The sequence below is a fragment of the Cannabis sativa genome, chromosome 3 (assembly GCF_029168945.1).
Source record: "Cannabis sativa cultivar Pink pepper isolate KNU-18-1 chromosome 3, ASM2916894v1, whole genome shotgun sequence".
NCBI classification, from domain to species: Eukaryota; Viridiplantae; Streptophyta; class Magnoliopsida; order Rosales; family Cannabaceae; genus Cannabis; species Cannabis sativa.
This window is the reverse complement of record NC_083603.1, coordinates 21368516-21395755: the sequence shown is the minus strand read 5'-3', so window position 1 is coordinate 21395755 and position 27240 is coordinate 21368516. Positions and strand designations below refer to the sequence as shown.

At 34.2% G+C, this 27240-nt stretch overlaps 2 protein-coding genes across 3 annotated transcripts; one reads left to right on the top strand and one right to left on the bottom strand.

Moving 5' to 3' along the window:
* Positions 1–16: 16 nt before the first annotated feature.
* Positions 17–2980, top strand: LOC115711244 (cytochrome P450 CYP749A22). The gene is made up of 5 exons (XM_030639576.2): positions 17–441; positions 527–750; positions 1615–1847; positions 1978–2353; positions 2448–2980. Exons 1-5 carry the CDS (start codon positions 156–158, stop codon positions 2874–2876), a joined length of 1548 nt encoding a protein of 515 aa, XP_030495436.2. The 5' UTR covers positions 17–155; the 3' UTR covers positions 2877–2980.
* A 724-nt stretch (positions 2981–3704) lies between these two features.
* On the bottom strand, positions 3705–7830 carry LOC115710566 (galactokinase). Of its 2 annotated transcripts, none has more exons than XM_030638927.2 (14): positions 7549–7830; positions 6869–7058; positions 6573–6757; positions 6458–6504; positions 6276–6370; positions 6101–6183; positions 5893–5961; positions 5170–5355; positions 4946–5080; positions 4669–4803; positions 4468–4538; positions 4258–4335; positions 4001–4142; positions 3705–3897 (listed from the first exon to the last, which is right to left on the bottom strand). In XM_030638927.2, the coding sequence occupies exons 2-14, from the start codon at positions 7029–7031 to the stop codon at positions 3787–3789; spliced, it is 1500 nt and encodes a 499-aa protein (XP_030494787.2). In that variant the 5' UTR covers positions 7032–7058; positions 7549–7830; the 3' UTR covers positions 3705–3786. The 2 variants fall into 2 exon arrangements, with proteins under 2 accessions (XP_030494787.2, XP_060967749.1); XM_061111766.1 differs by having other exon boundaries at positions 7495–7757.
* Between the last annotated feature and the right edge of the window lie 19410 nt (positions 7831–27240).

Below are 27240 nucleotides of genomic sequence, written 5' to 3'. Positions count from 1 at the left end.
ATTATCAAGACCAATACGTGTCTTGTACGAAAACTAATAAAATAAAATTAGAAAGCTCAGGGCTAATAATGTAAAATTGTTTATTAGAAAGCTCAAAGCTTGAAATCATTACAAAAAATTCCACTATAAGCCAAAAAAAAAAAAAAAAAAAAAAGATGGAAGGAGTGGGAGATTTTACAACCATAGTTTTGATCTTTCTCTGTGTGTTTCTTCTTTTGGCTCTTATCAAGATCTTCCACAAACTATGGTGGATTCCAACTCGATTACAGAAATTTTTGTCTTTGCAAGGAGTCAATGGTCCTCCTTACAAGTTCATCCATGGCAACACCAATGAAATATTAACCATGGTGAAGGAGGTCAAAGCCAAACCTATAGTGGAGTTGTCACATGCCATCTATCCTAAACTTCACCCTCATATCCACTACTGGGCCAACTTATATGGTTAGACTCTCTTAGTTTAACCTTTTTTTTTTTCTAAATTTCTTTCAGTTGTTATAAACTTTTTGTACATGTGCAATCAAATTAGGAAAAGTTTATCTTCAGTGGTATGGTTCTCGAGCACTATTGGTCATTTTGGAGCCCGACATGATCAAAGAGATATTGATTAACAAAGATGGAGCCTATATCAAACCTGAAGCCATGCCATATGTGAAGAAAATTATAGGAGATGGCCTTGTCATGTCTGAAGGTGAAAAATGGACAAAAATGCGAAAACTAGCTAATTTTGCTTTCCATGGTGACAGCTTGAAAGTAAGCTCTTGGTATCCCTATTTTATTTTCTTAATAAAAGAGAGCAGGAATATTTCAGTTCTTTTCTAATGTATATGATATTCCTGGAAACAAAAAGGAATGGCTAATTAGGATTTTTTTTTTCGAACTTTGACATGACATGTATTAAATTATGCCTCTTGAATTTTTTGGCCATTAAAAATGTCCACTGAACTATTGAGATTATTGAATTTAAAGGCTTTTGTCCAATTTTAGTAAAAAAATTCTAACATGGATGAAAGTTCAGGAGGCATGATTTAGTACATATCAAAGTTCGAGGGACATAATTTGGTAGATATCAAAGTTTGGGGAGTATGGTTTAGTACATAAACAATCACTGAAATAGTAAAATTGAATGAAATTAGATGAAAGTCCTTTAACCTAACAATCTCAATAGTTCAAGGAAAATTTTTAACGTCTAACAAAATTCAGAGGACATAATTTAGTACATGTCAAAGTTCAAAATAAAAAAAAAAAAACTTAATTAGCCAAAAGAAAACTAATAGAAAGAAGTTTTATTATATTGTTCATTTCAGTTCTTGAAAGAATTAAACTTTTCATTTGATATCAATCTGAGTAAGTTTTACTCCCTTTGTACAACATTAATCAGCCCCTGTATTTATACTAACTCTCCCCTAACTGATTTTTAAGTAATACCTTAGGACTATTAGGACAACTCACTAAAAAAACATTTCATCAGGACCTCTAATCACCTGACAACTCAGCCACCACAATCCTAATCAATTAAATTTCTGAGACAAGTAGCAATGCCTAACAGATCATAATATATATGAGAGACTTTTTCATTTTCTTCAGTGTAATTAAAATAAAACTTTTTCTTGACAGAGTATGATTCCAGCAATGATTGCGAGTGTTGAGACAATGTTAAGAAAATGGAATTGTGATGAAGGCAAAGAGATTGAAGTGTTCGAAGAATTTAGATTGTTGACTGCAGAGGTTATTTCTAGGACAGCATTTGGGAGCAGTTTCCATGAAGGCAAGGGCATTTTCGAAATGCTGGCTAGGTTGACCTTGTTAGCTTCTAGAAACATGTTCAAAGTAAGGTTTCCTGGGATCAGGTAAATTTCTTTTAGTTTCAAGACAAGTCCTAGTTGATAAACTATCACAGAGCTGTTATACTTATTAATATTGATATAGGCAACATCAAAAGAATTAGCTTTTATACTCTTTTTTATTCTTTTTATGTAGTAAGATTCTTAAGACCAGAGATCAGATAGAAGCAGAGAAGCTTGAGAAAACAATTCACCATTCTATTGTAGATTTGATTAAGAAAAGAGAAGGCATAGTGACGAGTAAAGAAAACGATTATGGGAATGATTTTCTTGGATTACTAGTAAAGGCTAACAATGATGGCAGCAGTAGCCAAAGAATTTCAGTAGATGATGTGGTTGATGAGTGTAAGACGTTCTATTTTGCGGGACAAGAAACCACTAATAGTTTGCTTGCTTGGACTATACTCCTCCTATCTATCCATACTGAATGGCAAGATGAAGCAAGGAAGGAGGTGTTCAATATATTTGGAAAACAAAATCCAAACTCAGATGGGATAGCCAAACTTAAAACTGTAAGATAAACTTAAAGCAGTAGTATTATTATATTACATTCATTTCACAATTCTTATATGTTCTATTTATATTATCATTTCATTCCTCATGCAGCTGAGCCAGATTATCAATGAGTCCTTAAGATTATATCCTCCTGTACTTTCATTGACAAGAAAAATTGGAAAGGAAGTAAGATTGAGGCATCTCAATCTTCAAGCCAATACAAATGTACTCATATCAACTCTAGCACTTCATCATGACCCTGAACTATGGGGACATGATTTTCATCTTTTCAAACCAGAGAGATTTTCTGAAGGGGTTGCTAAAGCTACTAAGGACAATATGGCTGCTTTTCTACCCTTTGGAATGGGACCTCGAACTTGCGTTGGGATTAACTTTGCCATCTTCGAAGCAAAGATTGTTCTGACAATGATTCTGCAACGATATAGCTTCACCTTGTCCTCAACCTATGTCCATTCACCAGTTAACATTATCACAAATAGGCCACAGTATGGAGTTCAAGTAATGCTACAATCAATTTGAAACCACTACCACAAACTGCATGTCAATTTTAAACAGACAAAATTATTTTGTAGTAGAGAACCTCAGTTTTCTTCAATATATCACAATTGTTTTATCTACCAGTACTTATCATCTTCTAAAATAAACATCTAAAGGTTATTTTGGAAAGTTTGACACAACATATTCGAGGACCATGTGGATTAACATCCAATAAAAAAGTACCAGCAGTTCTCTATGAAATGCCTGCATCACTCAACTTAAAGGTTAGTACATTTAAAAGAGAAAAATCTAAACACATTTTACTAAAATTTTTCTTTACACACAATCTTCAAGAGAATGATAATATCGATGTTTAAAAAATTCGATCAATTAATAATCTTGCAGATTATTCACAAAGTCATTACTAACATTTACTTTTGAGAGGATGGTTCACAAAATTAGAATGTGTCGATTAAAAGATATCAGTAAATGCCAAAATAAGATGAAGTAATTTCATACTACACTATTTTTTTCTTTGATCGAGTTTTGTCTCATGAGTTTTCTCAGTGAGATTTTTAATGAGGTGGTTATTATAGACATCTAAAAAAGAGTGTCATAAATATTAATAAAAATATAGATGTCCAAAATTTTTATTTATTACTATTAATTATAATCAATATTTTTTTTTCTTAATTTTTTAATTTTTAACTCTCGTATGTATATAAATAAGTGATCACCGTTTGAAATAAGATACTAAGAAAATTCTCATTTCTCTAAATTATAATATTTTATAATACATTATTTATTCCCCTGTTCGTTGTGTTTGTGTCTAGGCAATTCAAAATGTAGACATTTCATAAATCTCTGATATAAACAAGAGATATAATTTATTTATTAAGTTAAAAGAGAATCACACAAAGATAAATAAATTTAGTTGATACTAAAACAATGATTAAAACTTGAAAATAGCAGCACCACTTGAAGGCTTGGAGGCAAAAACATAGAGACCAAGATCATTATTATTGATCACTCCTTTTTCAATCCTAGATTGGTAGAAATGTTCCTGATACATACATACATACATACAAAAGTTAATTTTTTTCTTCTTCAATACATATATATTTACATAAAACACAAAAGAACTATTTGAAAACTTTAGTACTAACCTTTAAGTTGAGAATGAATTGTGGGACAATATTCTCCTTCACCAAAGCAACTGCACAACCTCCCCATCCAGCTCCTGTAAGCCTTGCCCCAAGAGCACCATATTTACGGCAAATGCCAACAAGTTCTTCCAACTCTGGGCAACTATAATTACGAAGAAAAAGAAAAGTTAATTGATAATAATAATAGCAACAAACACTGTTTTGATTTGATTTTCCAGACTTTTGCCTCTAGACAACTAGTAGTACTATATTAGTACCTGCACTCGTATTGAACACTGCAGCTATGGTGGCTGTCGTTCATAAGATCTCCAAGTTCTTTCAGTATGTCTTCTTCACTGAAACAGCAATTTCCATAGAAAGAAATGTTAATTGAAAAAATGGTAACTAAAAATTCATACACTACTTCTCAATGGCTAGTATATATGTTACATTAATAGTATTTGCTAATAGAAAATAGTATGATATACCTTAAATTTGAATATACCGTGTCCTTGAAAGCATGTACTCGTTTGGCTTCAGTATACACATGAGATGCTCTCTAATAAAGAAATTCCTTGGAGTTAGTTTATTTGAACTTGGAAGGGAATGAAAAGACATACCAATAACTGGATACAAAGATGTCATAGGGAACATATATATGTTAAAAATAACAAATTTATTTCATTCACCTGATGTAACTTAAAGTGTGTTGCCGCATTTAGCACATCTAAAGAAGATGGAGAATCTTTAAAAATTGACGATAGATTTTTCTCAGTAATTTCTTCAATTTCTTCAGCTGTATAAGGAACCTCTTTCAAACATTCCTTAAAATGAAGAACAAAAAAATTAGATAAGGAAATCAAACAATATGAGCTCAATAGTACCGCATTGAACAAATTAGAAACTACATATATCACCAATAAATGACAAATTCATAATAATGGAAGAGCCTATATTCAATAGTACCTTGACTGCCAGGGCAGGATCTGATGAACCATGATTACCAGCAAACGCGACACATAATCCTTCAACATCAGAAAGGGTTTTGACATTTGAGATTGCCTCTTGTGGTTTCATCCCCAGCTTTATCCCAAGCACAATCTGGAAAGAAGTGTCAAAAAAAAAAAACAGTATGAATTCAGATATATCTTGGAATAAAAACTATCTTTTACTTTGGTTGTGAAACTTACAGCAGCTAAACGGCATTCAACAACCCTGTTATTGTAATTTGTAGCAGCAGTAACTGCTTTCTGAGATTCCGCCAAAGAATGGGCGATAACAAAGGTTCCACCAGCTGGCAATTGCACATCCGTAGCACGAATAGGATTGAAATCAATAAGCTCTGCAAACCCACTTTTGGCCATGACAGATATCGCCTGTCAAATGACAGATACAGTCTTAGGTATTGTATCTAATAATCTCCTAATACATGGTCTACAATCTATCGTGGCTACAGATATAAGTAGCACTAAGGCAATAAGCTGAGAATAGATGCATCAAAGAATCAAAGCCTCAAATGGAAATATTAGTTCACAATCATCTCAAATTCACTATATTTTTTCATTTGATAATAGGGTGGCATGCTTTGGCGCAATTTAACATCCAAGTTTCAACATTTTATTTTAATTTCAGGCTAACATTTGAATTGAAATATTGAATACAAATTAGACGGTTCAAAAAAATAAACTGAATTGATACACAGCTATTACACAATAACTTAGCATTCAATACCAAATTTCCTTTTCATTTCATTATTCTATAGTCTAGACCAAACCACCAAAGTAAAGTGATCACTAAAACTCAACAAGAATAGGAAGTAATTACAACAATTTTATTTCAACATACTCGACCAAATTTTAGGGCTAATGCAATCCAATTCATTGTGCATATCTGTGGCTATATATATAAACTACCTGATCCATCCCACCAGACTGTGTTCCAATGTGTCGTTCACATTCACAAGTAAGTTGTGCAATTTCTTTCTGTTTACCAATGAAATTATGTTAGCAATAGAACCAGTCATGAAAAGACTCAAGTAAATGTGATTCAGCTTAAAAGACTTCTGTAAGAAGAATGAGAAATCAGTATCTACCCATAGGAAAATTAGTGGAAAGACCATACCTTTGGAAAGTTCACATCAAAAGCAGCCATAATAGCAATAGTGGAAGAGCAAACAAATGCTGCAGAGCTTGATAACCCAGATCCTATATGAAACATAAACTCATAATATTAAGAATTTGTTTTTATCCCCTACACAAAAACCAACTACAGGACATAAAATTCATTTTGAAAGCACCTGTGGGAACAGTTCCGTCGACCAGAATATCAAGCCCGACTGGCTCATCAACTTTTAAACCTTTTGATTTGGCATATTCATAGTATCCTTTGTACCTGAAGAACAAGAAGATAAGTTTATATAGCAGTCAAATGTTAATTGGCACTTATATATTAAGTATGAAATTAATTCAAAAGGCTTACCCGCAAATGAAATAGTGGCCCCATCTATGATTTTTTAAGTCAATTTCCTGCACAACAAACAATTAATAAAAGCTGATAATTCTATAGATATATCTACATACAGATGTAAAATTACCTGGTTCGGATCAGCAGGATAAGTGCAAAGTTGGTACTTATCATTAACATTGGCGATTCTTAAAATCTTCTCAGTGTCGCTAGCATCACGCCTTCGAATTGCAATAATAGTGTCTTGCCTTATAGCCATAGGCAACACAGAGTACCCTTCGTAATCTATATGCTCTCCTATCAAATTCACTCTCCCTGCACTCTCAAAAAATAATAAAAAATCAATTATTGATTGTCCGATGATGGCTTGTATCATCACCAAACACTAGTTTTACTAATTTATATACATATAATATATATGGAGACCTGGAGAACGAGCGAAGACATGTGGAGGATGACCAAATATCTCAAGAAACTTAGCCTTGAACTGGTCAAAACGAAGTTGAGCTTCTTCAAGTTGAGATCCATCGCCATAAACAGGCTCCAAAGATGAGTAAACTGGGATTGGAAGCTCTTCGTGTTTTGCCATTAATTCAATTCCAAGTTGTCTCCTTTTCTAATATCCAAAGAAAAGAAAGAAGCCGAAGTTAAAGCCAAAACAATATAAAAAACAACTTTGTTTGTATATCTAAAATATATATTGAACTCATTCACTCACACTGTCTCAATATTTTTTAAAATGTGTAAACAAATATGCGTGCACTAATTAATAAATATTATCTTATCAAAAGAAAACTAATAAATATTATTCCGTCATTAATAAATATAAAGAACAATTCCACACTGTCAGGGAAAAATTGGAGGACATCAATGCCAATGATAGCGTTAATAAAAGCATGGCTCATTAATAGAGCAAATTAGCGACAGCTTGTCAAAAAGTAATTGTAATTTAGACTACATTTAAATTATATTTTGGACTAGAACATGAAGCAAATTTCAGATGATCAAACATAAAAATATTCAAAATAGCTTCAAATTATATAATGACTTACATATGTTTAAGATTTAGATCAGAATTGGAGAAGAAGGGTGATATCGAGAAATACCTAGAGTAATTGAAAGAGAGAGCTTGGCGACGCGGTTAGAGAGAGAGAGAGTCAGCTTCTCCTTCTCCTTTTTATTCTTCTTGGTTCTTCGTAGGTAGTGGTGGTGGTGAGTTTGATGCTGTAGAATCGGTAAGAAGAGCAAAGGTTTGGAAAGGGTCCTACTTTATTTGTACTTGTGTTTTATAAAGGAATCATAAGACTTTCAAGTGAGAGTGAAAAGTTATCTGATTTGATTGGGAATCGGATACGTTATATTAATATATCATTTTTTTTATCTTTTCCAGAATCAATTTAAATTAAGCTAATACCAAAATCTTATTATTATTATAAAAATAATTTTAAAATGTTACGATTTATTATTATTATTATTATAAATACCAAATGTTTTTATTTTTTTTAATATGAATTGGGAAATTTTACTTTTTTCCGCTAATAAAATTCTTAATATAAAATTTTAGCCCCCTTCCTAATTTGTACAAATTAATTTTTTTATTACATGAATTTCCCATTATACATTTTTTTTTAAAAAAAAAATTGTTAAAATATGAAAAAAAAAAAATTGAAAAAACTTCCCTCTCTCTTCCCTCTCGTGCACCCCTCCCTCTCTCTAAAAAAAAACTGAAAACTACCACCACTCTCTCTCTCTCTCTCTCTCTCTCTCTAAGATATTGTCGACACTCTCTCTCGGTGGTGAAAAATCAGAGCACACCCCAATCACTCAAAAATCTTACACCATTATAATATGTAAGTTGTGTTTTAAGCATTTTGTTAGACATTGGTAGTAGTATGTAATTTGCTTTCGTTATGTCTATCGTATTTGTTGGAACTGGTGTTTTTTGGTCTGAAATGGTAGAGATCTGGTAGATCTGAATTTTTATCGAAATCAGGGTTTTCCAGATGTTATCGACAGTTTGTCTATAGAATATCGGTGTTATGTCGATATTATGCGAAGAAAGGTTAGTGATGACCCTTATCGACATGATTTTGACAGTTTGTCAATATCAGGTCGATAAAAAAGTAAATTAACTAACATAATTTTTATTAGACAATTTGTCGACATTTTGTCGATAGTATTCGACCATATTTGTCGATAATATATCGATGGAATGTCGATATATTGTCGACTTCAAATTAAAAAATGAAAAGAAGTCTTTGACAAGAAACAAGTGAAATTTTTTAAACATAAATAAAGACTAAACAAACATTAAAACATTAAAAAGTTCATTAAAAAAAACAAACATTAAAACTCACCACTAAACAATTATAACATAACAAATTAAAATTCTTTATCGTGTGGGTGAGACTTGCAAAGCTTGCATGAAGATCCAGGCTTCACCGATTTACCATTAAAATAGTCTAATTTGCAATGACGAGACCCTTTGGGGAACCTTGGTGGTGGAGCCGACCATACATTTATTTTGTGAAATTCTTGTTGAAGTTGTAGGTACCTCCACTCGTTCGCCAGTCGTTCTTTTTCAAAACGGTTATAGTCGTCTAGAACTTTTTACATTTGAGGAGTAATTTTGCCACAACCAGGCTCCTTCTTGATCTCTTCAGGAGTTAGAATTGGGTATTTATTATTTTTAGTAGACATTTAGAACTTAAGAGAATAACAATATTGAAGTATAAGAGAAGAACACTTATGAATTAGAAAAAGATTTGCTTTTATAGAGCAGAATACTTGTTGGGAATGTAGGAAAAATTGATTAACATTAAATGTGTAATTGTACAAGTGCAACGCATGCAATGTGTATTTATGGATAGAATATCGATACAATGTCGATAGTTTGTCGATAAAACTTGAACAAAAGAAATTCAGTCTACACATTATTGATATGATTTCAATGTTATGTCGATAGCTTATCGATAGCGTGGTAGTTGGAAAGTGGGAAAAAATAATTAGCATTAAATGTCTAATTGTACATGTGTCTGACATGCAATTTGCTTGTTGAGAATACTTGTTGGGAATATAGGAAAAATTAATTAACATTAAATGTGTAATTGTACAAGTGAAATGCATGCAATGTGTATTTGTCGATAGAATAACGATACAATGTCGATAGCTTGTCAATAGTTGGAAAGGCGGGAAAAATTAATTACCATTAATGTCTAATTATACACGTGTCTAACATGCATGTGCATTGTGGAGTCTATATCGATAGTGTGTCTATAGTATGTCGATAGTTGGAAAGAAAGGAAAATTAATTAGCATTATGTGTCTAATTGTACACGTATCTGACATGCAATGTGCATTGTCGAGTCTATATCGATAGTTTGTCGATAGGGACCACCACCCGAATTGTAGATGTTTTCATCGACAGAATATCGATGGGATATCGATAAGATAACGATATTTTCATTTTTAGTATTTTTTGGTATTTTTCCTTAACTTACTTTTTTTGTTTGAAATTGTAGGATCGACTGTGTTTCTTGTTGTATCGTACGATGGTGTTTGGTATGTTGAGGGTTATAATTAGGTTTATAAGACTGAAGACAGTTTGACGTTAACAGTTGGAACTGACACAACTATACAACAAATGCACCAAATTTAAAATGAAGAGTTGGAGGTTGATCCTTTGGCGTATGATTTAAAATTGGAGATTTGTTCCTTGTACATGAAGGGACAAATGGATCCGGTAGAGGTTATTAAGAAAGAACGCCAACTGAGAACGTTCTTAGAGATGAGGGCAACAATGTCAAACACAGATTTTATGCCATTAGTCGTGACTAAGGTGAGAAAAGTTAGGAATTCGGACCCTACGCCGCCTACTAATCCTCTACCTCAGAGTGTGGTAGGGTCTTTCGTTCTTGAAACAGATGTTGTGAATGGTGTGAATGAGGAGGTTCCGACCAATGTAGATCAACAGCAAGAAGCGACATGATTTGATCAGTTTGAGGAGTTCGATACTACCTTCTACAATAACGATCCTATTGTAGATTTGAATATGAATGATGAACATGATTTGGCAGTCGGTGAAGCCGTATCATTACCTTCCTTGAGGTTAGAGTGTGTACCGAGCAACCATCGTACGCAACGAGAACGACAACCTTGTAATGAAAATTGCAATACACTTGGAATTAGCAGTAGTCAACAAGGCAGAACCGAAGAACATGCTCCTCCTTGTCATGCAACCTTCTCAACGTTCTCGTCTTTTAAAATTTGTACCAAGTGCAAAGCTCCTATGTGGACAAAGGAAGATATAATGGAAAATCCTGAGCTAACTACCTTTTTACAAAGTAAGAAAGCAGGGGTGATAGAGCTTGGTAATTTTTATGAAAACATGGAAGAACTGAGACAAGTGGTGGGTAGGTTTGCACTTAATAACAATTTTGAGTGGATGGTGAAAAAATTAGTCCCCGATGTGTTGTACGTTACATGAAAGGCTCCAGATTGTAAATGGAGATTGAAGGGGAGGAAGAAGATGCATTCTGACAACTTTGAGGTCACTGTATTTCACAACAAACACACATGTAACCTGAATGCGAGACGTTCAGATCACCATCAAGCAGCACCATGGGTGGTTGGCCACCTTATTAAGGGGAAGTACGCCTAAGATAGAACTAAGTACAAGGCTAAAGACATACAGAAGGACATGTTTGACAACTATGGTATCCATATGAGTTATGTGAAGGTGTGGAAGTGTAAGGAGATGGGACTTACGTATGCTAGGGGTACACTGGAGTTTTCATACATGAAGCTACCTAGATACTTGTACATACTGGAGCAGAAGAATCCAGGTACCATTATTGACTTGTATTTAGAGGATGAGCGGTTTAAGAACTGTTTTATATCACTCAGTGCATGTAGAAGGGGATTTACTTTGTGTCGTTCTAATTTGAGTATCGATGGAACCTTCTTGAAGACAAAGTATGGTGGTATAATGTTAGTTGTTGTGGCATACGATGCGAACAACCAATTATTTCCGGTTGCTTATGGTATCGTTGACAGTGAGAATAACGACTCTTGGACATATTTCTTACAGAAGTTGAGGGTAGCAATTGAGGTGGTTGAGAACTTAGTGTTTGTGTCAGATATGCATCATAACATATCGACATGACATAAACACTATTCTATATTTGTAGGAAAAAAAATATAGCCAATTAATTTAGAAGATTATCAAGAACATATCGACATCATCTCGACAATGTGGACAAGAACTACTTTGCCAAGCAAAACCACAATTACGCTCGTATGTCGATTATATATCGATAATATGTTGATGATATGTCGACAAGGTACTTTACTTTGGAAAACACCATTGACAATTAAATGTTGATTAATTTATGTCGATAATATATCGACAAAATATCGATATACCATCAACAAACCAAATTATTAATATGTATTTTAAATTATATAAATCAGAGACAATATTGAGCAATTAATGTGGATATTATATCGACAACCTGTCGATATACCATCGATATACAAACACATAAATCTGTATTTTAAATTATGTAAATTAGACTAAATAAACAATGTATTTTTAAGTATACAGAATATATAACTGTATTTTTAATTTTGTAAATTGCACAAAATATACAATGTATCCATAATTGCACACATATATTCAACCGATATTCTGGTAAAACAAATCAATGCACCACCGTTCACGAAACATCTTCATCCCATCTTGCGTGACATTAGCTAATGAATGTTGTATGATGAGATGCTCCACATACTCAATAGCATAAACGCCACAATCACCACTAAATGCAACATAAAATATGAAATTAGTACAATGTAAAACATATTTTATCACTACAGTATTTTTTTATCGCTATGTACCTTATTTTTTCCTTTGGAACTAAGTCGTGATTGGCTCGAGTCAAATGCATATTCGGAAGCACCTTGATCTCATTCGTAGTTAACGCCATGATCTGGTTATTATTTGGAAAATCCCTGGTTCCATAGATTAATGAGGGCAACAGTTCTTCCCAAGTCTTCAAGATGGGTGCCATGTTGGTCCAATGACAAATGTTGGAATCACAGTCATACACGTTAATTTTCCACAGCTCTATGTCAACTTCAACAGTCACCCAGTGCCTCTGTGCGAGAAGATGCAAAATAAAGTAAATGAACTCATGCCCCCCCCCCCCCCCCCAATCTCAGAAAGAATTGGTCCTGTAATTATGGAGAAAAGCTAAATAATTAACAAACCATAATAAACTTGTAATCATAGTTAAGACTTAAAAGCTTACGAAAACAATACCTGATGATCACCTCTGTAGTACTCCAGGATATAATCCTCCCAAACAAAATTTTTCCTAAGACCCTTGTAATTTGTCCATGCACTACTGATGATACTGGTAACATATGTGGAGAGAATGATACCCTTTTGCGGAAATGTCAATGGATAGTTGAAGCGTCGCCTCCTTAGCATATGGACTGTTGCATCTATATGATGCATATAAAGGTTAGAGGAAGCAATTAGACAACATAATATATTACTTGACTTATAAAATGTAGTAAAATTATAGATTAGCTTACTTACGTCATCTGTAAGCCATTCCTGCAGTGTCAACAACTTCTAAAAGAACGACGGACCGTAATCACCACTTTTCAAATCACAAAGCCGATGGTTATGTATGAGTCAAGAACACCACTTCTAGAAACTATCCAACAATCGCTCATCCGGTGGCGCTAAGGGATCAAACGTCGAAGAAGGCCTCTGTTTCTTCTTCATCTTCGTGTAGTCATTAAACCATATAGGGGGATTTCTCTTCCTCTTCCCACACTCAACCCCTTCAGATCGTGCCTCTATCGTTAAAATTTCACCCTATGACTCACTATCACCTATACAAATAATACCTGCATCGATAGGGGTAGTTAGAGCTTCATCATAAGGATCATACCCGTCAGGAAAGACCTCATCATCTCCACCCAGCAGATGGTGAGGGTGATGTTGGGATTTTATGCCCTAAATAAAACCCATTACAATACAATCTGATTTGCTATCAATAAAAGATTAGAAGTCATTTATGTTTACATATAGTTTCCATTTGGGAAATTTAAAAAACTATACTTTAAAAACCCTAATATTTTATAGCTAAACCAATACATTTCAAAATAAAAAATATATGACACTCTTATGAAAAACCCAAAAATAACCCTCACATAACTAACACCCTAACTCTCTCTCTTCCTCTATCTCTCTAGCTTTTCTCTCAACCTAACACCCCACACCATTCAAACCCCAGCACACCACCACGCCGTCACCCCCTCACCACCGCCTACGACCCGACCTAGGACCCAACTGTTGGGTTTTATGCCCTAAATAAAACTCCATTTCAATGTAATCCATTTTATTCAACATCAATAAAGAAATAGAAGTATTTTTCATTCATTTGTGTATGTTTTGGTTCACCTTATCAATTGCTTGTCTATTTGATTTATAAATTCATCTGAAACCCTTTTCACATAATTGATCCTGTTTATTGTGTTGTCAACATATTGGAAAGTAAACATGACTATGTGAATAAAGTTTCCCAGATTTATCAGACATAGGGTTTTACTGATATGATAATCTACAACAGAGTTTACTTGCATTTGGAGAAATGTTATGTTCTTTCCAGAGCATTGGTTAAAGTAAAGCTCAGGTTGGATGCATGGAGTATGCATCGGAAGGGACCGATGTTGAACTTTGACTTAGATTTATTAAACTTACCGTAATATCTATTCAAGTCAATATCGCCTAGTTGATCCTAGATCAAATGATCTTAATCCTGTTATGATTAGGCTCAATCTTAAGAGGCCATTTGTGTTCTTGGATTTGTTAGTTAAGCCTACTTTTAAGTCAGGATGATACGTACATTTTGGGAACACGGTAGTGCAATTGAGTGGGAGCGCTAACATAAACATGGAATCTATAGCTTCTATCTGGCGAATAGTAAGTAAAGGATGATCTCCTTCGAGCTTGACCAAACAAAAATAAATGGTGGAGTACTCATTTCACATAAGCTGAAATATCATTTATACGGGGTTAAGTGTTTTAAGGATAAAATACATTGTAGGGTGTAACGGTAATCTAATCCCTTTACAGTGTAGATCATTCATATAGAGGATCATTGATCAAATTAGGATTATAACAATGGATAACTAATGATGTGTCTGTATGGTGGAACATATAGAACATTCTATATACTGAGAGTGCAATTCTAAGTTCTATGCGTGGATTCAACGAAGAATTAATAAGTCAGTGAATTTAGGTTATAAATTCTTGATCTGCTTATTGGAAGCTCGGTTATATAGACCCATGGTCCCCCCACTAGTTGAGATAATATTACTTGTAAGACTCATATAATTGGTTTTGATTAATCAATTATAATTCTCAAATTAGACTATGTCTATTTGTGAATTTTTCACTAAGTAAGGGCGAAATTGTAAAGAAAGAGTTTTAGGGGCATATTTGTTAATTATGATACTTTGTATGGTTCAATTAATAAATATGATAAATGAAAATATTATTTAATAATTATTTATAGTTATTAAATAGTTAGAATTGGCATTTAAATGGTTGAATTTTAAAATTGGCATTTTTGAGAAAATGAGATGCAGAAATGATAAAACTGCAAAATTGTAAAAAGTGAGGCCCAAATCCATATAGCCATGGCCAGCCACTTTAATAGGCTTTATCATCTAATATTTTCATTATTTTAATGCCAAATAATTCAAACCTAACCCTAGTGGAATGCTATAAATAGATAGTGAAGGCTTCAGGAAAATTACACTTTCGTCCAGAGAAAAACCTGAGCCTTCTCTCTCTAAAACCCTAGCCGCCACTTCTTGTCTCTCTTCTTCCTTGAAATTTCGAACCACTGAGTGATTAGAGTAGTGCCCACACACAGCAAGTGATACCTCAATCATAGTGAGGAAGATCGTGAAGAAAGACATTCAACAAGAAGGAGTTTCAACAATAAAGAAGGAGAGAAAGAGATCCAGGTTCAGATCTTGATAATATCTGCGATAGAAAGGATACAAGGGTTAGAGATCTGAACGGAAGGAGTCATATTATTCCGCTGCACCCAATATAAGGTTTCTCATACTTTATATGTGTTTATTTCATAATCATTTTAGAAGTTCATATTTAAGGTGTTAATCAACATACTTGTGAGTAGATCTAGGATCCTGGTAAAATAATTTCCAACAACTGGCCTCAGAGCCATGGTAATTGATTTTCTTGCAAGAAATTTGGACTTAAAACGATTTGTTTGATGTTTTGGATGGTATGATGTTGTTTTGAGTGTTGTTTGATGATTGATTGATGTTTGTAAATTTTTGTAAAAAATAATTGAATATCTGTTTCTAGAATTATTTTTATTGGATAGTATGGAAAAAATTAAGCAATTTACTTTTTTACAGAACTCAATTTCAATTTAATTTGAATTAGTTATGATTTTTTGAAGTTTCGATAAATATCAGAGTCCTGCATCATCACACGAGCTCGCGAACGAGGGCTTGTCTCTCGGACAGCACGCGTTCAGACACGGTTCTTGTCTGAAATCGAGGCGTCCGCGCGCGGAGAGGCTGCATGCAGCCTCCTACGCCGACGTTTCTCGGTCATGCACCTTGGGTTGGGCGCGCGGACAGTATGCTCAACATACTGTCCGTACAGCTCGCAATTTTTTCGTTTTTCTTCGATTTTTCATGCTATTTCATGGATTTAACTTCCGATTTTTTGTGTAGTTTTGTATTTAGACATTTACTATTCCTAATTCAATTCTAAATATCATAATTAAATTAATTAATTTTTTTAAAATTAATTCATGATATTAGTGTAATTTGAATTTGAAAATAGTAAATATCTATCTTTTTTTTTGCTTAATTATCTATCTTATTTTTAAATTTGATTATATCTTATTTTATTTTTAAATTTAAGGTCAGATTTTAAATTTTTAAATTAAATATTTTTTTTTAAATAATTTGACCTTATTTAAATTTACAATAAAATAACTATAATCATGTATTTTTAAATAGAAGTAAGATATTTTGCTAACTTATAAATTTTGTTATTTTATTTATTTAAATTAAATCATAAAATCTGAAAAAGATATTTATTTATCTTTTTTATTTTTTATTGAATATTTAATTTATAAAATAACATTAAATTTTTAAAAGTAGTTAGCAAATTTTGAAATGATATTTAGGTTAGTTGAAACCTAATTTTTCAAAATTGTATGTTTAATTTAAAATATCATTTTATTAATTTCGAAAATATATATTTTATTATATTATTTCTTTTTCGAAAATAATTTTTTTTATTTAATTATTTTTCGAAATTTAATTATTTAAAATTAAATAAATCCTACATCCAACTATCCAGCTAACCTTGTTGCAGGAGTATGTGTTTTAGCTTGTATGTAAGTTTTATAAAACCTATTATTGCTTGATTGCAAATAGCCATGGATAACTTGTTGACAGATCCAATGATCTGATTTTAACTCATGGTTCCATTGGTCAAGTAAATAATTTGTAACAGGTAATTTTTACAATCTTCTTTCATCTGTGTATGACCTAGCAACATGATAGGATCCATCTAAATTGTGTGCCTGTGTGAGCCTATATGTTTAATTTTGTTATAGATGCATATAGGTTGTTGTTGCTAAATAAAATATCATAGTTTTTGATAGATTTTATTTAGACCCATTTAGTTTTGGGCCTATTCAATTAATAACAGTTGTTCATTTTAAGGTTAAATTCCTCTCTTTTGGGCCTTGTGTGAGAGTTGGGAGCCATAGAAGTGGGTACGACATACTGAACCCAGCACCCCCTCACATGAACTACCCCAATTGTGAAGGCTCATTTGCCTGATTTGAATAACTATACTAGGTTAATTAAATTAGTTTAACCTAATAAAATTGATTAGCAACATAATTAATTTCATTTATTTTGAAATTAATTTAAGAAAACCATAGTTTAAAGAATTTCGCATTCTAAGCTAAACTATATGTATTTTCTTGTATTTAATTAATTATAGAATTATAACCAACTAGATTCTTTATGGAGCTTAATTTAAATTTTTCATTAAATATTCCTATTTAAGTTGAAAATTAGTTATTTCTAACTAATCAACTTAAATCTGAATATCTTTTGAATTTCAAATTTCAAAATTAAGTTGAGGAATTTTAGGAATTGATTATTAAGATTCTTTAGATATTTTTTAAGTTGATATTTTTTCAAATATTAACTTAAAATGGAATATTTTCAAATTAAGTGGTTATAACTTAATTTTAAATTTAATTAAATCTAATTTGAAAGATATTTAAGTTGATTTTTTAGATTCTTCTAAAACAACTTAAACAAGATATTTTCAAATTTGTTCCATTATATTCGAATTTATTTTTCGAATTTAAATAATAATTAAAATTTAATTAAAGTTGATTTTTTATTTAAACTAACTTTAATTTATAATTTTTCATTATTAAAATATGGAACTGATGATTGAATAAAATACATATATTTTTTTTAATAATGAGCTTTAATCAAAAAGATATTCGATCTCCATTGTTGGTCTTACAAAAGTTAAATTTTTTCAATATAACCTCGAGACGCTAGACTTCGTCCCCCTATGGATGGTTATTCGTTGAAAACTTTTAACACCGTAAGATTTCATTTGATAAGTGTTTTGTGACTTTTTGTCTCTATTAGACTCTCCCCTACGGTGACTACTTAGAGATAAACTCATAAAACATGAAACAATGGTGGAAGCTCATAAAATGAGAATAACCTTGACTCTCGCCTACCAGGACAACGTTGGATTCTCATTTTGATCGAATAAAAGGTTGCTAAAATGTTTTATTTTAGATGAGCTGACTACTCTATTCAACTTATGTTATCTTTGGCTCTCGCCTACCGGGACACTGTATTTCATTATGTTGAAAACCTTGGAAAATAAACTATGTTAGATTTAGTATTTTTATAACATATGTGATTATTTGTTATTTTCTGAACTTGTGTATGAATTTGAACCAAAACCTTACTTCTGTTTTATTGATGTGTTGTAGTGCCAAGAACCCTCATCCCATTCCACTCCTAGTTAATATCTTAGCAATTGAACTTGAAGTTATAAATTCCTTGTCAGAGTAATACTTCATATATGCTCATGATGAACATAAAATTCCAGAAAGCATGTAAGCTGGGAATTGTTCACTCTGAAGAGCAAATAGTTCATACCTCCATAAATCCTACTATTTTGAGCTTAGTTGAGAAGATAAGAGAAAGTGATTCCACTTCCTCAAGTTATACTTCACAACAAATTGTACCAGCAAGAACAACAAATCACAAACGAATAAGCAGTGATGCTTTAGTCTTCGAATCATGTGTGTTAGAGAATGATGAATCCATTTGGATTCTTGATTCTGGGTCTACAAACCATGTAAGTTGTTCATTACAATTGCTTGAGAATTGGAATTATTTGAAATCCGGAGAGTTGAAACTTAAGGTTGGTAATGGCGAAATGGTTTCGGTTAGAGCTAGAGGAAAAGCCAAACTCAAGTTTCAAAACAGAATTTTGGAATTAGACAATGTCTTATACATTCTGAATTTCAGTAGAAACTTGGTTTCTGTTTCATGCTTATAATTGCAACAATACAAATTAGATTTTTCGAGTTCTGGTTCTACCATTCCTCGAAATGACATTCATATTTGTGTTGCATCCATGGAACAGGGGCTTTATGTTCTTAGACCAGAAATACCATTTGCCCTACATAACGAACTTTTTAAAGTAGCTAAACCTAGAAACCACAAAAAGCAAAAGATCGATGATGATAATGAAACATATCTATGGCATTTACGTTTGGGTCACATAGGCTATGACAGACTAAATAGGCTAACCAAAGACGGTCCATTGAAAAATGTCGTCTTAGGTGAATTACCTGTTTACGAGTCTTGCCTCGAAGGAAAGATGACCAAACGTTCTTTCTCTGCAAAGGGAGAGCGTGCCAAACAACCCCTAGGGTTAGTGCATTCAGATGTTTGCGGACCTTTGAATGTAAGAGCCCGAGGTGGTTATGAGTACTTTGTCACTTTCATTGACGATTACTCTAGATATGGACATATTTACCTTATGCATAAGAAATCTGAAACATTTGAAAAGTTTCAGGAATTTCACGCATTGGCTCAAAACCAATTAGGTAAAACATTAAAGATCTTGCGAACTGATAGGGGTGGAGAATATATATGGATATGCAGTTCAAAGATCATTTAATTGAACTCGGAATTGAATCCCAATTAACCGCCCCTAGCACTCCACTGCAAAATGGAGTTGCAGAAAGACGGAATTGCACGCTTTTGGAAATGGTTAGGTCCATGCTTAGTTATTCAACTCTACCTACGTCCTTCTAGGGATATGCAATTCAGATGGCAACAGACATTCTAAATGTTGTTCCATCTAAATCAATCCCTAAGACACCTTTAGAACTATGGAATGGTCGTACACCTAGTTTACGCCATTACAGAATCTGGGGGGTGCCCTGCTCATGTCTTAAGAAAGAAAGACGGCAAACTTGAGTCACGAACTGAAGTTTGCATGTTTGTCGGAAATTCTAAAGAGACTAGGGGTGGACTATTTTATAGTCGCAAGGATGATAAAGTGTTTGTTTCCACAAACCCCACTTTCCTTGAAGATGACTATATTAAGAATTTCAAACCACAAAGTAAAGTAGTGTTGGAGGAAATGCTTTCAGATATAAGTCCTTCCAATGTTCCGTCCTCTTCCACTCGAGAAGAGGACAATCCCACTCCCTCAGTCGAACCAACTGAGAAAACTACTGCTAAAGTTTCTATTCAGAAGATCACCGCTCCTCGTCGTAGTGGGAGGGTTTCAACAAAACCGGTTGGATGGTGAAATCAATATGGTCGTTGGTGACGGTATTGAAGACGGCCCATTAACCTATAAACAGGCAATGGCTAGTCCGCAACGGAAACGATGGTCAGCCGGCATGGATTCAGAAATGGATTCCATGAAAAAGAACAAAGTCTGGGAATATGTAGACGCACCTGATGACTATCATCCGATAGGATGCAAGTGGGTTTACAAGAAGAAAAGAGGAGCTGGAGGCGAAGTGGAAACTTTTAAAGCTAGACTTGTAGCCAAGGGTTATACCCAAAGAGAAGGCGTGGACTATGAGGAAACTTTTAGTCCTGTTGCCATGCTCAAATCCATCCGAATTCTTCTCTCCATAGCTGCTGCTTTCGATTATGAAATCTGGCAAATGGATGTCAAGACTGCCTTCCTTAATGGGGTACTTGAAGAAACCATCTATATGGAGCAACCAGAAGGCTATGTTCTTCCAGGGCAGGAAAAGAAAGTTTGCAAATTAAATAGGTCTATCTATGGACTTAAGCAAGCTTCTCGCTAATGGAACAAAAGGTTTGATGAAATCATCAAGACCTACGGCTTTCTTCAGAATGAAGATTAACCTTGTGTTTACCAAGAAAATGACATTTTGATTATTGGAAACAATATCAAGAAAATGACTCACATCAAGGAATGGCTTAACACTCAATTCAATATGAAAGGTTTGGGTGAAGCAGCCTATGTTCTTGGTATTCAGATTATCAGAAACCGGAAGAACAAATCTCTTACTCTCTCTCAAACAACCTACATTGACAAAGTTTTAGAGAGATTCTCCATGAACAACACTAATGGGGCAAATATGCCTTCTAGATATGGTATTCGTCTATCTAAGGAACAATCTCCTACTGATCCTCAAGAGATAGAGGAAATGACGAAAGTTCCCTATGCTTCTGCAGTTGGAAGTCTAATGTATGCAATATTATGCACTAGACCTGACATCTGCTATGCAGTGGGAATCGTGAGCAGGTATCAGTCTAATCCAGGACAGGAACATTGGAATGCAGTTAAGTATATTCTGAAATACTTAAAGAGTACAAGGAATCTTGTGTTAGTCTACAAGGGTGGTGCTTTAAATCCCATAGGCTATACTGATTCAGATTTCCAGGCAAGTCTTGAAGACAGGAAATCTACATCTGGGATGGTGTTTACTCTTGGGGGTGGAGCAGTGGTTTGGAGAAGTGCAAAACAAACAGCGATATCGGACTCGACGATGGAAGCTGAATACATAGCTACAGCAGAAGCTGCTAAAGAACTTTTCTGGCTAAGAAAGTTCTTCACCAGTATCGGTGTCGTGCCTGGAATGGAAAAGCCTCTGGTCTTACTTTGTGATAATAATGGAGCAATAGCCAACAGTAAGGAACCTCGAAGCCACAAGAGAAGCAAACACATAGAAAGGAAGTATCACATCATCAGAGAATATGTGGCAAGAGGGGATGTACTAGTTGAGAAAGTGGACACAGAAGACAACTTAGCTGATCCATTCACCAAAGTCTTGGCCGTGACTGCATTTGAAAAGCACCGTTAGAATTTAGGATTAATTGACATGTACTGATTAGTTTTATATTAGTGCAAGTGGGAGTTTGTTGGGTTTTATGCCCTAAATAAAACTCCATTTCAATGTAATCCATTTTATTCAACATCAATAAAGAAACAGAAGTATTTTTCATTCATTTGTGTATGTTTTGGTTCACCTTATCAATTGCTTGTCTATTTGATTTATAAATTCATATGAAACCCTTTTCACATACTTGATCCTATTTATTGTGTTGTCAACATATTGGAAAGTAAACATGACTATGTGAATAAAGTTTCCTAGATTTATCAGACACAGGGTTTTACTGATATGATAATCTACAACAGAGTTTACTTGCATTTGGAGAAATGCTATGTTCTTTCAAGAGCATTGGTTAAAGTAAAGCTCAGGTTGGATGCATGGAGTATACATCGGAAGGGACCGATATTGAACTTTGACTTAGATTTATTAAACTTACCGTAATATCTATTCAAGTCAATATCGCCTAGTTGATCCTAGATCAAATGATCTTAATCCTGTTATGATTAGGCTCAATCTCAAGAGGCTATTCGTGTTCTTTGATTTGTTAGTTAAGCCTACTTTTAGGTCAGGGTGATACGTACATTTTGGGAACACGGTAGTGCAATTGAGTGGGAGCGCTAACATAAACATGGAATCTATAGCTTCTATCTGGCGAATAGTAAGTAAAGGATGATCTCCTTCGAGCTTGACCAAACGAAAATAAATGGTGGAGTACTCATTTCACATAAGCTGAAATATCATTTATACGGGGTTAAGTGTTTTAAGGATAACATACATTGTAGGGTGTAACGGTAATCTAATCCCTTTACAGTGTAAATCATTCATATAGAGGATCATTGATCAAATTAGGATTATAACAATGGATAACTAATGATGTGTTTATATGGTGGAACATATAGAGCATTCTATATACTGAGAGTGCAATTCTAAGTTCTATGCGTGGATTTAACGAAGAATTATTTATAGTTATTACATAGTTAGAATTGGCATTTAAATGGTTGAATTTGAAAATTGGCATTTTTGAGAAAATGAGTTGCAGAAATGATAAAACTGCAAAATTGCAAAAACTGAGGCCCAAATCCATATAGCCATGGCCGACCACTTTAATAGGCTTTATCATCTGATATTTTCATTATTTTAATGCCAAATAATTCAAACCTAACCCTAGTGGAATGCTATAAATAGATAGTGAAGGCTTCAGGAAAATTACACTTTCGTTCATAGAAAAACCTGAGCCTTCTCTCTCTAAAACCCTAGCCGCCACTTCTTCTCTCTCTTCTTCCTTGAAATTTCGAACCACTTAGTGATTAGAGTAGTGCCCACACACAGCAAGTGATACCTCAATCATAGTGAGGAAGATCGTGAAGAAAGACATTCAACAAGAAGGAGTTTCAACAATAAAGAAGGAGAGAAAGAGATCCAGGTTCAGATCTTGATAATACTCTGCGACAGAAAGGATACAAGGGTTAGAGATCTGAACGGAAGGAGTCATATTATTCCGCTGCACCCAATGTAAGGTTTCACATACTTTATATGTGTTTATTTCATAATCGTTTTAGAAGTTCATATTTAGGGTGTTAATCAACATACTTGTGAGTAGATCTAAGATCCTGCTAAAATAATTTCCAACACCAACCCCCCTCTCCACCTCGTAGGACCATCTCTCGTCACCCCTCACCCCTCACTATCGCGTATCGGACCAAAACCCAAAAAAAATTCCCAGCCGAATGAGCATCGTACCTATCGGGGGTCCCATCGGGTCCATCGGACCCAGAGCCAAAAAAAAAATACAGCATCGGACCATCGGACCCATCGGGGGTCCCCCATCGGGCCCATCGGACCCAGACCAATTTCCAGTAAAAAAAAATTAAACAATATGGACCATCGGACCCCATAGCATCGGACCATCGGACTAGGCCAATCGGACCATCGGGCTGGACCCATTGGGACCATCGGACCGGACCCAACGGGACCATCGGACCGACCCCATCGGACTGTCCTCTTCCCCAAAAAAATTCACAGATTCGAATCCACCCATTCCACCCAAAATTTCTTAGATCTAACAAATAAGATGTTTCACAAACGATCCCAAACAAAATCACAAACACAATAAATCTAAACTTTCTAAAAAAACAAAAAAAAACAAAAAAATGAAAACATACCTTTGACATGGTTTCGGTTCGGCGTGGGTGGGCTCGTCGTCGATTGGATGGGTCACCGTGGGTGGGCTCGTCGTCGATGGGCTGGGTCGAAGTCACCTGGGCCGTCACCGTGAGCACAGTTTCTGTGGGTTGAGGAGGTTGACCGAGAGTGTGGGTTGAGAGAGAGGAAGAGAGAGGCTGAGATTAGGATTTGAAATGTGAGGGATAATTTTGGAAAATTAGTAAAGTGGTCATATATGACCAATTTTAATAACTATGCATTTAGAAAAAAAATTATAGGGTATAGTAAGTATGGAAATTCAAATTCCCTTCCATTTTTATGGTTTAATGTGTACAAAATCTATTAAATCCAGGACATAGAGTTATTCACAATTACAGTGATGTCAACACAGTGGAAGGTAATTGTGATTATATGCTTCAAGAGATAATGCCCCTTGATTCATCAGTGCACTGGATTTACACTGATGTGATAGTCAGCGATAAAGCTTACTTACACCTTGGAAAAGTGTTATGTTCTTTCTAGAACATTGGCAAAGTATGCTTGTAACACCCTAACTAGTATAGGCGTGTTAACGTGATTTTAAACATACTGTGCAGCTCGTTGCTAATCAAAGAGGTTAATGAAAATCGTGATTAATTAAAATTTTCTTAATTAAAAACTTATAATATTACATACAAAATATTTTGGGATCCCGTTTACAAAAGTTTGCTATTCATTTGCAAAATATTTGTCGTCCAGCGACTAACAACAAAAGCCTTGATGTCCCGGGGATCATACGCTCCAGGCCTAACCGCCCCGACATGTACAATCTTCATCTGCTCGTCCTCACGGTTCCTCAACTTTGGCCTTGCCCTTACCTACACATAAACATAGCACTGTGAGTCGACAGACTCAGTAAGAAAAGCATAAATCATATAACATACATATATCCCGAATTATGATCAGATGCCCATACCCCTGACCATAACCCTAATCCCTGTGTCCCACACGGTACTGAGTCTAGAACGTTCGTACGGCGGTACTATTGACCATAATATCAGCCTATACTCGGTACGCTAGTGATACTCTAGCCGTACCGATGTGATACTGTATCAGCCTATACTCGGTACGCTAGTCGTACTCTAGCCGTACCGATGTGATACTGTCAAAATAGCATGAAAGCCAACTACATATCTAATGTAATCTAACAGGCTTACTAACATGTACGCTAAACATGTAAATACATATGCATACTGTCATACTAATCTTACCTCGATTCCGAATTCAGGTGTGCCGGTCAACCTGAGTGGAACAATCTGCTCGGCGAATTACAGGCTCCTAAATCACATCAATCACAACACTGATAAGCGACACGCTAAAACACTTCCCGGAGACTTAAACTTGAAACTAAAAGTTTCCCTATCGATGAATAACATGGCAATACCCTAAATAATACAAGAATGGGAAAAATTAGGGTTCCCAAAATTGCCACTACCGGTAGACCAGTTCCACAATCGGAATTCTGGTTCTGGGAAAAATTCCTGGAAGCCAACCGAAATTTCGGTTCCTACAGGCCTCTCTGAACCAGAATTCCGGTTCAGTGAAGGAAACACCAAAAATTCACAACTCATGCAAATCAATCCCAATTCAATCCAAACTTTCCAGACCTATTTTATACACCCTAGAGAACATATTCAAGGCAACAAAACATCCACCCATACACAGAATCAAATTCTACCATTAAAGCTCCAAGTTTGAGTTCAAAACTCAAACTTGGTTAAATCTAACTTACAATCAATAAAACCTGCTTGAATCCACATAACTAAGCATATTTAAGCTTTAGATAAGTACACTAAACATTAACAGCACTACAGCAAGCAAAACCTCAAAACATGCAACTTTCACTTACTTACAAACCAAGAAACTCAAGAAGACAAGGTCAAGAGCTTACCTAGAGCTTAAGCACTCCAAATTCTTGCAGAAACTTGCTGGAAATTCACAAAGAAACTTAACCAAAAATGTGGTTTTTTCTAACTTTTTTCTAATTTTTTTATAAAATGAGTAAATGAATTGATTTTCTTGCTTAATACTCAGCATAAACTTAACCAAAAATTCAGATTAATAAACTTTAAATAAAATCCAAAAAAGACAAAACTCACTTAGGCAAAATGACTATTTTGCCCCTCCAACACTAAAAGTTATAAAATGGCACTAAGGGGTAATTTGGGAAATTCTAAAATCCCGACCAATCTCGACATTTCCAATGTCTAACTAAACTTCCTTGCTATACAAAAATACCAAGATGTGATTCTACTGAGCCATACACCGCGTTCCAATGTTGCCGAGCACTGAACATGCAAAAATATTAAATTTCTATATATGACATATAAAATGCATTCTGAATTCAAATAAATCATCAAAAATAATTAATTTAATATTAATAAATAATTTTCATAATTAAACCTTAATTATCTGCTAATTTCCAAATTAAGCTAAACGGTCTTTACAATGCAAGTTTCGAATGTATGGAGTATACATTGGACTGGGACCGATATTAATCTTGATAAAGATATTATAATCTTACTGTTGTATCTTTCTAAGTCAATATCACCGGTTGATCTTAGATCAAAAGATCTTAATCCTGACATGGTTAGGTTCGATCTCAAGAGTGTTATTCGTGTTCTTTGATTTGTTAGTTAAGCCTACTTTTTGGTCAGAGTGATACGTACATTTTGGGAACATGATAGTGCAATTGAGTGGGAGCGCTAAACATAGATATGGAATCTATAACTTCTATAGGTATTTAGAAGTGAAACGATGATTTCCTTCGAGCTTGGCTGTATAGAGATAAATGATTGAGATCTCATTTTAGTGATTATATTATTTCACTAAATATCATTTACAGGTGGCCAAGTGTTTTCAGGATAAAATACATTGTGGGATGAAACGGTAAATTTATCCATACTCAGTGTAAATCATCTATAGAGGATCTTTGATTATTAGGATTAGAACGATGGTTAAATATTCATAGCGTATCTATATCGTGGAACATACAGAGTGTTCTATATAACTGAGAGTGCAATTCTAAGTTCTATAGTGGTTCAATGAGGAATTAATAAGTTAGGGAATTTACTTGGT

Coding starts and splice junctions, on each gene's coding strand:
- LOC115711244 (XM_030639576.2), top strand. CDS start 156: ATGGAAGGAGTGGGAGATTTTACAACCATAGTTTTGATCTTTCTCTGT. Junction 442..526: donor CTACTGGGCCAACTTATATG/GTTAGACTCTCT, acceptor CAATCAAATTAG/GAAAAGTTTATCTTCAGTGG. Junction 2,354..2,447: donor GGATAGCCAAACTTAAAACT/GTAAGATAAACT, acceptor TTCCTCATGCAG/CTGAGCCAGATTATCAATGA.
- LOC115710566 (XM_030638927.2), bottom strand. CDS start 7,031: ATGGCAAAACACGAAGAGCTTCCAATCCCAGTTTACTCATCTTTGGAG. Junction 6,505..6,572: donor ATCCTGCTGATCCGAACCAG/GTAATTTTACAT, acceptor TTTGTTGTGCAG/GAAATTGACTTAAAAAATCA. Junction 5,962..6,100: donor TTGATGTGAACTTTCCAAAG/GTATGGTCTTTC, acceptor ATTGGTAAACAG/AAAGAAATTGCACAACTTAC.